Here is a 12557-nt window from a genome sequence, read left to right on the forward strand (position 1 = left end):
AAGTTTAGTTAATATTATTTAAAAAATAAAAAATTGGCTATTAATTTATATTTTATTTTTCTGTTACAGTGTTTAATTTGTTCCTTCAAGACTAGGAAATTAAAAAATATCTTGTAACTGACATCAGAGAAAGGAAAGACAATAATATTTCTCTTCTACCACTGGAAAGAGAAAGAATTTTGCTAATGTTAGTAAATACAGATAGAGGTCACTCCTTTTGTGATATCTTGTTTTGAGGAGGCCCCAGTGTCATTACTAACAAGTGACCCTTGAGTCGGACACAATCACTCTTAGAATCATCATAAGGTAACATTTAATCATGAATTTTATTTGATGTTTTAAACTGTACTGTAATAATACATATTTTTGTAATGAAATACATGAATTATTAAACTAGTATTATAGAAAACTTAAAGATTGTAATTAATAAAATTAAATAATAGTAATACAATATCTAAATTTGTTTTTCAGATTGCTAAATGGAGACAATGGGAATTAAGTTTGCTCCATTAAATACACCACTTAATAGGCGAATTGAAACATTAAGCGCATTTTTCTGGTTTGTTACGTTCGCATTCGGAAATTTTGTATGTTTCTGGCTTGCCGCTTATCTCATTTTTTTTACAAGTTATTGGCTCTACGTGCTGCTCTACATAGGTTGGGCATATTATGATCGAGAAACTCCATATAAAGGTGGACGAAAGTGAGTACCTATATCATATATTTCATTTATTTATTTTTAACCATAAATTTGAGAATTACTTGAATCAGAGGAATTTTGTGTCAAAAGTGTTAGTGTTTACTCTTACTAAACTTTTATATTGAGAATTTCATTGTCTCAAAGGCAAAGAAAGTAAGTCATAATTTAAAATTATGGAAAGAAAAATGTCATTACTTGAGAAAAAAATATATTAAAAATTGGCTTTTAAATAATCAGTTTAAATCTTTAAAATATAGAGAAGAATTTAACTTAAGTGATAATTTTAGTATAAAGAGGCAATTTTGTTTTCCTTATCTTAAAGTGGGATTTTTTTAAAAGTCAATATCATCTCTCTTCTTTTTTTAAAAATATAAGTACATAATTTAATAACTTGAAGATTGAGAAATAGCTTAAATAAAAAATTACGTAGGAGATAAAGGCACAAACAAGTGTTATTCACGTAATACCAAAAAAAAAAAAAAGGAAGCTAGAATCCTCTAAACTACTTGTCCAGATACTGAAAATTTTGAATTTGGAATCTTTCCTTTTAAAAACTGCAATCATAAAAATATCAAAAACAATCAATTTTAAAAATATTAAACCTCAATAAACGTCCACTTAAGTGATAAATTTAATATCATTAATGTAACAACAAATGTTGGTTTAGTGCAAAGAAATTACTATTATATAAAATATTTCGATGACCTAGCATACAATTTAAAAACCTAAATTTATAACAATACTTTCAAAAACATTTCACAGAATACCTTTTCAACAAATGAATCTGTAAGGAATACAAAAGTAATTTAATTTTTATATATAGAAAGAGTATCACAGGAAAGTGTATGTCTATTATCAAAATATTATGTATCAAACTGTAAATATATAAAAACTTTATCTAAGAAATTTTAAATGTTTTAAACTTTATTTATCAAACTTTAAATACATAAATCAAAATGTATTAACCTTATAGTGTTCATCGAATTACGGAACTGTTGTTAGTTGCACTCAAAATTAAGTCTAATAACAGAGTATTGTAATAAATTGTAAAACGTTTTAAAGGAAATGAAGATGGAAAAAAAATTGGATAAACTTTGAAATTCATTCAGTTTGATAAAAAAAACAAAAGGTTATGATTGATTACATGTATTTTGTAAATGGAAATTATTGGAATTGTTTTCTTGTAACTTTGCTTTTTGAGATTTCATTACTGGATGTAAGATCCTCTTGTATATCCTTATTTTGAGGTTTTGGGGGTATATCTCTACTTTTAAATACCTTTCTGAGTAAAATTATAGATATAATTCAAAGTTTCGATTATCTAAGCAAATCTCCACTGTGTGTACAAGAAAAAATATTTATATACTAGAAAATGCTATATAAATATTAGTACTATATAACTAATTTTAATAATTATTAATTCTTAACGAAGATTTGCTAAGAAATTTTTCAATTTTCGAATTGAGTACATTTAAAATTATTTGGTTTTTTAATAAAAAACTTACCTCCTTCTGTGGTGCTACAACTCGTAGTGGGTACAGGCCTCCTTAAAGAAGCTCTTCCATTCAGAAGTATCTGTCAGGTTGAGCTACTGCTTTGTCACCACCTCAGACAGAGTTCCAACCTGAGTAGGAAGAAATGCCATTTCAAATCTGAAAATTAAGGACGCCCATTACCACGGGGAGATTTAATATTCTAAGTCCTAGAAAGTCGGTTTAAATCTTGATAACCTTCGTATTAACATAATTAAGTATTTGACTTGTCCTACACTCTTAGCTATCTGTTGTAGTTAGACAACAGAAGTTAAAAAAAAAAATGTGATCTGTTAGGAGAAACAATTTTATAGTCATGCATTGTTGAGAATGTGCACATAACATTTTTTGAAATAATGTCTCACATAAATGTAATACAAATTATACAGCAAACTAACTGATTAAATCAACATCTATATTTGGATAGATATGTATATTTAGATTTAATTACTGTTGAACGATATTTTTAAATTTATTTCAAGAATTTAAACTGTTTTTGTTTCTATATAGGTCTGATATATGGAAATACCTTTGAGTTTATTGTTTAATAATAAAGAAAAAGGGAGAAAACTTATTCAGTATCTACAATTATATGATACACTTTGACACAAAAATGATTATGAATAAGATTTATTATATTTTTTTCTGCTGCAAAGATTTTGTGGTATAGTATATTTGAGTTTGCCTGTCGATAAGAGAAGTGGCAAACATTTTCACAACGACCCCTCCCCCTACTCTTCTTCTGTCTTCTCTCCACTCAGTTGACTGAACGTTTCCTAGACGTTGTAAAATGTAAATTGAAAAAAAAATAAGAAAAATAGGAATAATAAAAAAAAAATGAGAAGAACTTTTGTTAATGAAAACGTTTTGTTGTAGAACTTGAAGACATAACCTTCTGATAAGAGGAGAGAACGAGCTAATAAAACTATGAAACAACTTCTTAATTATATATCATGGTATTGAAAGGCATTAGAATAGAAATATCTTAAAGTAACAGATAATGTTAAACTGCCATAAAAATGTAAACTATTTGTTTTAAAGATCTTTATGTGCAGTTTTAAATCCTTAATAACAGGATGAAACTAATATTATTTGTTTTTCTTATCACTCAAGCACCATTGAGTTTCAACAAAAATGATCTAATAATAGAACACATTTATTCAATTCCACTTTCATAAATTCTTTAAAAAAGATTTTAAAATCAATTTAATTTTAATAACTTATTACACATTAAGTTGATAAAATGATTAATACTTCAAGATGTCAGATATTGAATTAATCCATTTTTATAAATATTACAAATCCAATTATGTGTGTATTATAATTATAATTAATGAAATTATAAAACCAATAATTGTAATATAACTATGAAGACTTGTATACTTCAATTCTTATATATTTTTTATTTTGTATAATAAGCCACGAGATGAGAATAACTACAATAATTTGTGCAAAAAATGTTTGATTCAATAAAAAGTTGAATGAGCATAACAATAAGACTCAGACCAAAAATCTAATAATTATAAATATTAATTTCAAATATGACATTATTCAAGAAATGTGCCAAAGAGTTTGCATGTCAATCAACCACAGGTTGATGCCAAAGGAGTATGATTAATGTAACCCAACATAATATTGTACTTGTCACAAAAAGTGATTGTAAAAATATGACAAAAGCATACAACTATAAGCAATCCAAAACAAAACAGTTCATTATAAAAAAAAATTAATGTCTACAAATTAAAAAATTCCTATTATCTTTCAAAAATCATGAACAGATTATAAAAAATTTCAACTTTTTCTAAGGGAAAATTGGGGATAAAGAGAAATTGCATATGTTAATGAAAAAACCAAGATCAGTAAAAATGTTTGATAATTTTCAAAATGACTGGGGGTTCCCAATCTTTTTTGGTGTCAAAAACCTTTTGGTACAAGTAGGAAAATGACGTCCCTACATTATCATTCGAAAAAAATAGCATGTCAAATGCAGTCTTTTCAGCAAAATTTAAGAAAGGCTAGGATACCTGCACAAAACCTCTGTATAATCGAATGAAATCTGAGGTGGTGAGGTTCAAAGCTGAGTTGAGTTGAGGCGGAACGACTAATTCCTAAATTATTTGGTGGAGACTCCTGGAAGAGGCTCTGGGAATGTCTACATTTAACGGAACCCTGGTTGGGAACCATTGATCTAGACAGTGTCGATGTATATTTTTGAAGATTAAATAGAAAATTTTTTTTAAAAAAGTAATCAAAAAAGTATAGTAATAATGACATTAATAATAAATTAAGGTTAAAAATGAATAGAATAAAAATAAATTAAGAATTTGCTTAAAATGGTTCTATTATTTCAACAATTCATGAATACACCAATAAGAAATATTAATTAAAAAAATATGTTTAATTTTCAGATTTACATTCCTGCAAAACCTACCTTTTTGGAAGTACTTTAATAATTACTTTCCGATAAATCTTGAAAAAACTGCAGATTTGACTAACGACAGGAACTACCTATTCTGTTGCCACCCTCATGGAATTCTCTGTGCTGGTATGTTCGGGAATTTTGCAAGTGGCTACTCCAAATTCAAATCTTACTATCCAGGATTCAACGTGTACTCAGCTACCTTGGACCTACATTTCAGGAGTCCTTTTTTCAGGGAATACTGCCTCGGATTAGGTGAATTAAGATTAAATTTATTTGCAGTACACCATGGATTGTTTCATAGTAAATATTGTTATATAAGCAGAAGTGGAGTCAACGGGAAGAAGAACATTAATAAGCAAAACTTGTTTTTATTTAAAAATTAAAGATTGATGGCAATATAATAATAAGTTTTGAAGATGAGGATAAATTTATTAATTGGTAAAGGAAATTACAATGTCTTTTTTTAATAAAAAGATATTAATCTGAAGACCAAATTGCCATCAATTTTTAATATCAATTTATAATTGACTTTCTACTCAGTTGAAGAAACTGAAATTATGAAAGAGTAATTTTTATTATAATTATGTTTTGGCAATTGGTGTTCTTCTCTCCATAGATCATGCCTCTCCAACCAGCTCCTCATTCAGCTTATATTTATCTGCAGTCAACTATATAACACTCTTATAAATATTTATTCTTAATTTAAAACAAATTTGATCCTTTTTTTTTCTCTCAACCTTTATTCTTTACAATTTTTCCAACGTTTCGACCCTCAGGCCATTCTCAAGGATACCTTCATATTGATGTAATTTCCTTTTTCAAATCTTAAAAATGCAGGCTAATTGCCTTTGTCCCATATAACCTTTTCTAAAAATTTTTTTCTTAGATTTAAACTTTTACAAGATACTTTTCTTCCTTCTTTCATTTACATTTGCAACTTATTGTTTTACTCTTGTAAAAGTTTAAATCTAAGAAAAAATTTTTTAGAAAAGGTTATATGGGACAAAGGCAATTAGCCTGCATTTTTAAGATTTGAAAAAGGAAATAACATCAATGTGAAGGTATCCTTGAGGCTGAGGGTCGAAAGGTTGGAAAAATGGTAAAGAATAAAGGTTGAGAGAAAAGAAAAGGATCAAATTTGTTTTAAATTAAGAATAAACTAAACCACTAGTATTCTCAAACAAGAATATATAAAATAATTAATCTTATAAATATTGTTACAGTATAAAATGCTGTGCAAATATTTTGGTATAAAAATATACCAACTTGTTTTTTGCTACATAATTAATTCAATATTTATATAGTCTTTTTGGTATAACTTGAAACTTGGCTTACTATTGTGAAGGAGGAGGGGTTGTATAGGGCTCCTGAGGAGAATGAAGAATACTTAGTGCCTGGTTGAACTTTGACTCAAGCACTGTGTTCTCTACCAACTCCAACAATAAAAAAAAGGGTCTCAAGTTATCCAGAAAAAACTAAAGAGAGGATACCTGGAAAAGTAGTTCAAATGGAAAACTGAAAGGAATTTAAAGAAATGAACATTGTCTTCTGATCTTTAAAACTAAAATTAATGTTGAGGAATAACCATCTTATTTCTCCAATAAAACCACCATAGTGCCAACTAAATCAGTGGCTATTTTATCTTTTAAATAATTTCGCAGATCCGTTACTTAGGACTACATCTCGACAAACGACTGACATGGAATCCTCATACAAAACTAAAAAGACAAGAAACTGCTCGTAGATTCCGACTATTGCAACATTTACTAGACAAACGGTCTAAATTGCCAATCCATTACAGAAGACTGATCTACATGACTATTATAAGGCCTATCTTGACATACGGAGTTAACCTTTGGGGTTCGCTAAACCATCAAATTCCTCCAGAATCCAATCCTTACAGTTCCAAAATCCTTTGTAAAATCCTTAATGCTCATTACTTTGTCACAAATCAAGTCATCCATCAGGACCTCAATGTTCCATATGTAGCCGATTTGGCCAGAACCACATGTTTTTATCATGTCACTATGTCACCTACAGCAAATTTACTTGTTGTATATATGTGTATATTTGTTGTAAATAAATACTTGTTGTAAATAACAATAAATAAATTATTAAAAAATAAATAAAATAAAATAATTTCGTATCATGATTTATTTTTATTTTTAATTAGCATTACTATTTTCTTAACTTAATTATTTTAAAAAAAAAATTATTGACAGCAAAATTATTTGCAATTTATATTCTAGGAGCCGTATCATCCGCTAAAGAAAGTATTCAGTACATATTGGACGATAAGAAAAAAGGAAACATTTTAGCACTTGCAGTAGGTGGTGCTGCAGAATCATTTTATGCTAAACCTGGTTCATACAGGATAGTCTTAAAGAAGAGGAAAGGTTTTATCAGAATAGCATTAGAGGTTGGGTAAGAAAATTATATATAGAATTGATTAACTTAAAAGTTTATAAAACTATTCATTACAAGGACTTTGGATAGTCCATTATTTAAATTAACCAAGAAGTTGCTATAATTTATGAGAAGGGAGGCAAAATCCAAGATTTTAAAGCAATTTTGATGGTCTGGGATTATTCACTGAAATTGAATTGATTTTTGGCTCGCCTGAAAAATTTTTGAAAATAATAACCTATTTAATAATAATAATGTTAAATCAAAATTGTCACACTATGCAGCATGATAATCCCTCCCACTTACGCAAGTACTTACTTGTAGTTGACATATGTAAGCTGAAAATCAAAACAGCTCCCATTTCCAAGTTTAAATAGGGACTACTGAAATATTAAATTTTTGCGAAGGGTTATACATTCTTCTATATAGTAACTTCTGGGAGAACCAAACACCCTTAAAACTATATTGATCTTATAATTATGAATTGGATGATGTTTCAGACTACAAATTATCCATTTCCAAATCAAATCCATATCTAACAAGACTACTCATCTTATTGTCGATAAAATATACTCCATTAAATTAAAAATTCTTGACATTATAAGTAATTCATCTATAGAGTATGCGATGCTGCTATTTCCAGTTCCCAAACTGAAACGTCATCCAATTCATAAATAAAAGATGCATGAAGTTTAAAGAGTATTTGTTTTCCCCGCAGTTGCTATATTGAAGTTATTATTTAATGTTATAATAAAAAATCATTTTATCAGGTGTTCACTGGTGCCTGTATTTTCATTTGGCGAGACTGATTTATATGATCAAGTCCCCAATCCCCCAGGATCTCTACTTAATAAAATGCAGAACTTTATGAAGGATCTCATCGGATTTGCACCGATACTTCCTAAAGGAAGAGGACTTCTTCAATATTCCTTTGGTATTGTTCCAATGAGGACACCTTTAACTACAGTTGGTAAGAACTTTCATACATTTGTTTATTTTTATGTTCCTTCAATAAAATAACTAGTTAGCTCTAATCTATATATTTATATATTATTATATATTTATTAATTTATTATTATAACAATGTTCTTTCAGTTGGCAAGCCAATAGAACTGCCGAAAACTGCTGAACCATCGGATGAGATTGTTCAAAAATATCATGCAATGTACACAGAGGCACTTATCAAACTTTTCAATGAGCACAAAACAAAGTATCTCAAAAATGCTGAGAATATAAGTCTCGTCATCGAATAGAAAATTAATGTATTGGTAACAAAAAACTGATAATTTTTAAAAAGTTTTAATCGGTTAAATAAACCGTCAAGGTAACAATATATGGGTTTAAACATTGAATGATATCTAAGGTATTCAAGGCTGTTGATAAATAAATTTGGTAGTAAAATTTACTTTTATATACATATTATAACTTTAAATACAACAAATTTCAATCAAAATCAAAATAAAATAAACTATCATTATCATGAATAATCCTAATGAAGTCAAAAATATTGTTGAAGTTTTCTCAACTTTTTTTGTGGCCTTTTTTTGATCTTGTTTGTATCTTATACCTCCTCCTATTTTATTAAAATGTGGCTATTTATCATTTTTTTTTCAATAATATATATTTTTTACATCACTTTATGTCAAAAATTATTGTATGGAAAATTTTACAGTACATACATTCACTTCAAAATATACGCTTTTGAAGGAATTTTTTCTTTAAGTTAAGTATTACGATTTTAAACTATCTTTCTTAGTTTATACTTATCTCACACTTAACAAAGGTTTGTTACGAGAAGACTACTTAAATAGTAAGTTATATCAAAGAATTCAAAATTAAATTACAAATAATCCATGATAGTTGAACATTTCTTTAAATCATTTTAAAAATTTATAACTTTTATAATTTTCTGCAATAAGGGGAAGACTGTCATAAAGTTTTTGCAAAGAGTAGGGAGAATATGCAGATTGGTCTGTAATGGTTTCCTTGTGAAATATTTGAAACTAATTATTTCTAAAAGATTGCAAAAAAAAAAACAAATTATCATTAGAGCATTGCAAAAAAATAATAATAAGTAATTCTTAAAATATTGCACAAAAACAAACAATATATTTTAAACAATGGACTATTACTAGAAATTATCATTTTTAGTTATCCATTAAAGCACAAATTAAAATATCAGGAAAAACAAGACAAGTCAACTTTTTTTTTGTTGTTAAAAATGCATATATTAAAATATTGTCACTATTATTAATTTTCTTTGTAATCAATTAATGTTAAAATTGATTACAGCATTTAATATTTCTTACAACATATCAAAAATTGATATTAAGTCACTATTATTAATTTTCTTCCTTTTTTTTTTAAAGATATAGATTTTTTATTGCATAAATTACTAAAATTATATAACACTATATTCTACTCAATCTTGGAGTGTATTATAACGCCTTTACTAAAAACTAGATTTCATGAAATTTCCTCATATCTAGTGAAATTGTATCAGAATAATACATAGAAAATAATAAAAAATTAATGATGAGTTTTCTCGCTTCGGTTAGATGAGACTATCAAATCTGAGGCATGGGATTCCAAAGAGGTAACTCAGTCTCCCAAATTTTATAACTATTACATTTTATTTAAAAGTTTGTATTTGTTTGTTTTGTTGTCAAGAATATCATGAGTTAAAAACATTCTTCGAAAAGCAGTTAAATCACATGTAACTAGTTCTGGAAGAAACTCATTCTGTTAATGATAATCTGGTACAACTGTTAAAAAAAAAAGAAGATATATATATAAAATGAACTTGGTTGGTTCAGTATTTTATGTCTCATATATCTGATAATGATTTTTTAAAGTTTTATTTTTTAATGATTTTTAAATAAATACTGATGTTAACATTAGTTCCAATACCAATTTTAGCTTGTTTTATAGTGTTGTACATAAATTTGGTTCAGATACATCTAACTTATATCGCAAAGAAAAATTGTTAATATTGTAAGTGTATGTACCTCTACAGAATGATAAAATATTATACACAACCATATTTAGAAATATATAAAAAAATATTATAAAATATTAGTTTGCAAAAAATGTAAGACTGATAAAGATATTTATTTAAAATATTTATAAATTAAATTTGTACTTAATATATTTTCTGTAATAGGTGCTTACAGATTATTCACTGAAGTATACTCTCAATTCAAAATTAATGTAAATTAGCATAAGAATTGACTTATGTGTTTGTAATAGTTACAAGATGAAAAAATAATCTATGTAACTTTTGATAAAGGTTTATCTTATTATTTTGTTTTACAACTTAAGGATATTGTAATTTAGTTACTTATTACTTAATAAATTTGAAAATATTAAAAATTTGCATAATGGAATTGTTAGAAAAATAAAGAGAAGAGAAAAATTTAATTTAATTAAAGAAAAAAATTATTTATTTATAATTAATAAAGGATTAATTTATGTTGTTATTTATTTTTATTCATATGTCTGAATCAAGTAACCTACAAATAAAAATCCAGTAAAATAATGAAATATAACACAACATTGTTGGATTCAACAATGTTATGTTAATGAAGGGTATATTTATCTGTTAAGAAAGAGCTTTAGTAAATATAATTAAAATAATTATTTGAAATATTCTCCAGTACTAGAAAAACTACAAATTCCTTAATCAAAATTTGTCAAATATGGACCAGATATTAAAGCTAGATCATTTCTTTTAAAAATGTATTTAAATTTTGTGAATGCATTCCATTCTAAGAAACACCTTCAGTTATTCTTATTGGAGGATTATTAGTTGACTGTATATGATGATTGTAGGAAGATGGTATGGCAAACATAGCAGGAAAAAATATTTTTTATTAACCAACATTTTGCTCAATTTTTCAGGGATTCATCAAAGCTGAATGAGAAAAAGATACAAACATTGTAAGATATGACTTTTATATATATCATCTTTCCTTAAACTTTCTATTATATGATCATATCATATCTCACAGCTTCTTCTCATTTAGTCCTGATGAAACCTTGCTAAGAGGGGCAAAATGTTGGTTACTAATATTTTTTTCTGCCATTTTTGTACCAATTTTGACCACCTAAGATCATTATCCTAAATCTTCATATTATTCTATTTGTTCAATTATTCAATAGACAACTCTGGGTTGACGGAATAATGGTGGGTTGATAACATAATATACAGAGTGAAATTGTTGGAGTAACTATTAGATAAAGAAATCCATGGGAAGATAGGTACTGTACTAGAAAAAATTAAATATTATAAGTATAATCATCGCCTTCTAATGGATACAAGGCACATTGCAGTTTATCTGGAAATGAAGATGCAAATAAAATCGTGGAAAGCTAGTAACTCAGGCTTTCTTGCCATACTGTGATTCACATTGAAGTAAAAAAAAAAACCAGCTCGGCAACAATGCAGGATTATAAACCATAGAATATTTAATGGACACCTCCAGATCACGAAGAATACATACAAGGAGGACATTAGTACAGGAGGATGTCTAGGATCTATTTAGGATCTCTAAATAATTTTAAAAATTGGTCAGCACCTTTCTAAAACATTTGAGCCACACCCTGACAACCTTAATCCAACCGACATCGGATATATTGAAGAAGAATTGAATACTCCACTCCAAATGACCCTTCTACCTAAAGGATTTCATCCTTCAGAGACATCCAACATTATTCAGACGTTACCTTACCACAAAGCTAAATTACATCCCATATCGTAAAACATGTTCCTCGAAAATTTGTTCAATACCATCGTGTGATTGATGTTGTCCCTGCACAGAATGTACTGCTCGGGAGTCTTTCTTGGTGTAGAACAGGCTTTTGATCAAGTCTAACACCCAGGACTGCTATACAAGATCTGTAAAATCCTACCTCCTACATATTTCCTCATCACCCATTCTTATCTCTCTGACAGATTATTTCGAGTAAATCACAACAGTGCTTATTCATCCCTATTCCGTCAGTCTGCTGGTGTACCTCAGGGTAGTATTCTTGGTCCTATCCTGTATACAGTTTTTACTGCTGACATCCTAACCCATCCTAACACTATCCTCACCATGTATGCCAATAAAACATGTCTATTGTCAGTGAACAATGATCCTTACATTGTATCTCAAACCCTCCAATCCCACATCGCCACCCTCGAAGAATGGTGACAAAACTGGAAAATTAAAATAAATTCCACCAAATCACATTTACTTGCCCTTCGTCATAAACCAAAAAAAGAGATATAGTACTAAATAAGAGGCCACATTTCTGGAAGTCCTATCACAGTTTTTCGAGGTACTATGTAAATCCCAGCAGGATGGAAACTCCACGACGCAAGGTATTCAGTTACAGTCGTGTAGGGAATGGTAACCAAGTAATGTTGGGGAATGTTCACTTCAGGTCCTTGCAGAAACGGATGTTCCCTCTGTAAGGTATTCAAGAGGGTAACCAGTTTTACAAGTATTCGTTG

General features: G+C 28.0%; 2 protein-coding genes across 2 annotated transcripts in view; one reads left to right on the forward strand and one right to left on the reverse strand.

The window, feature by feature from the left end:
- Positions 1–2332, reverse strand: part of jar (Myosin heavy chain 95F jaguar) — a 199042-nt gene extending 196710 nt beyond the window's left edge. Inside the window, exon 1 of the mRNA XM_067046735.1 lies at positions 2206–2332. The gene's annotated coding sequence lies outside the window, so the exon portion shown is untranslated. The remainder of the gene's footprint in view (positions 1–2205) is intronic.
- Positions 1–8465, forward strand: part of LOC106678841 (2-acylglycerol O-acyltransferase 1) — a 10160-nt gene extending 1695 nt beyond the window's left edge. Inside the window, exons 2-7 of the mRNA XM_014417622.2 lie at positions 70–306; positions 472–703; positions 4641–4906; positions 6904–7078; positions 7831–8030; positions 8156–8465. Coding sequence (XP_014273108.1) covers positions 480–703; positions 4641–4906; positions 6904–7078; positions 7831–8030; positions 8156–8313 — 1023 coding nt within the window. The 5' untranslated portion in view covers positions 70–306; positions 472–479 and the 3' untranslated portion in view covers positions 8314–8465. The remainder of the gene's footprint in view (positions 1–69; positions 307–471; positions 704–4640; positions 4907–6903; positions 7079–7830; positions 8031–8155) is intronic.
- Positions 8466–12557: the final 4092 nt, after the last annotated feature.

The sequence above is a fragment of the Halyomorpha halys genome, unplaced genomic scaffold (genome assembly GCF_000696795.3).
Source record: "Halyomorpha halys isolate HHAL.00 unplaced genomic scaffold, Hhal_1.1 Scaffold164.1, whole genome shotgun sequence".
Taxonomy (NCBI): Eukaryota; Metazoa; Arthropoda; class Insecta; order Hemiptera; family Pentatomidae; genus Halyomorpha; species Halyomorpha halys.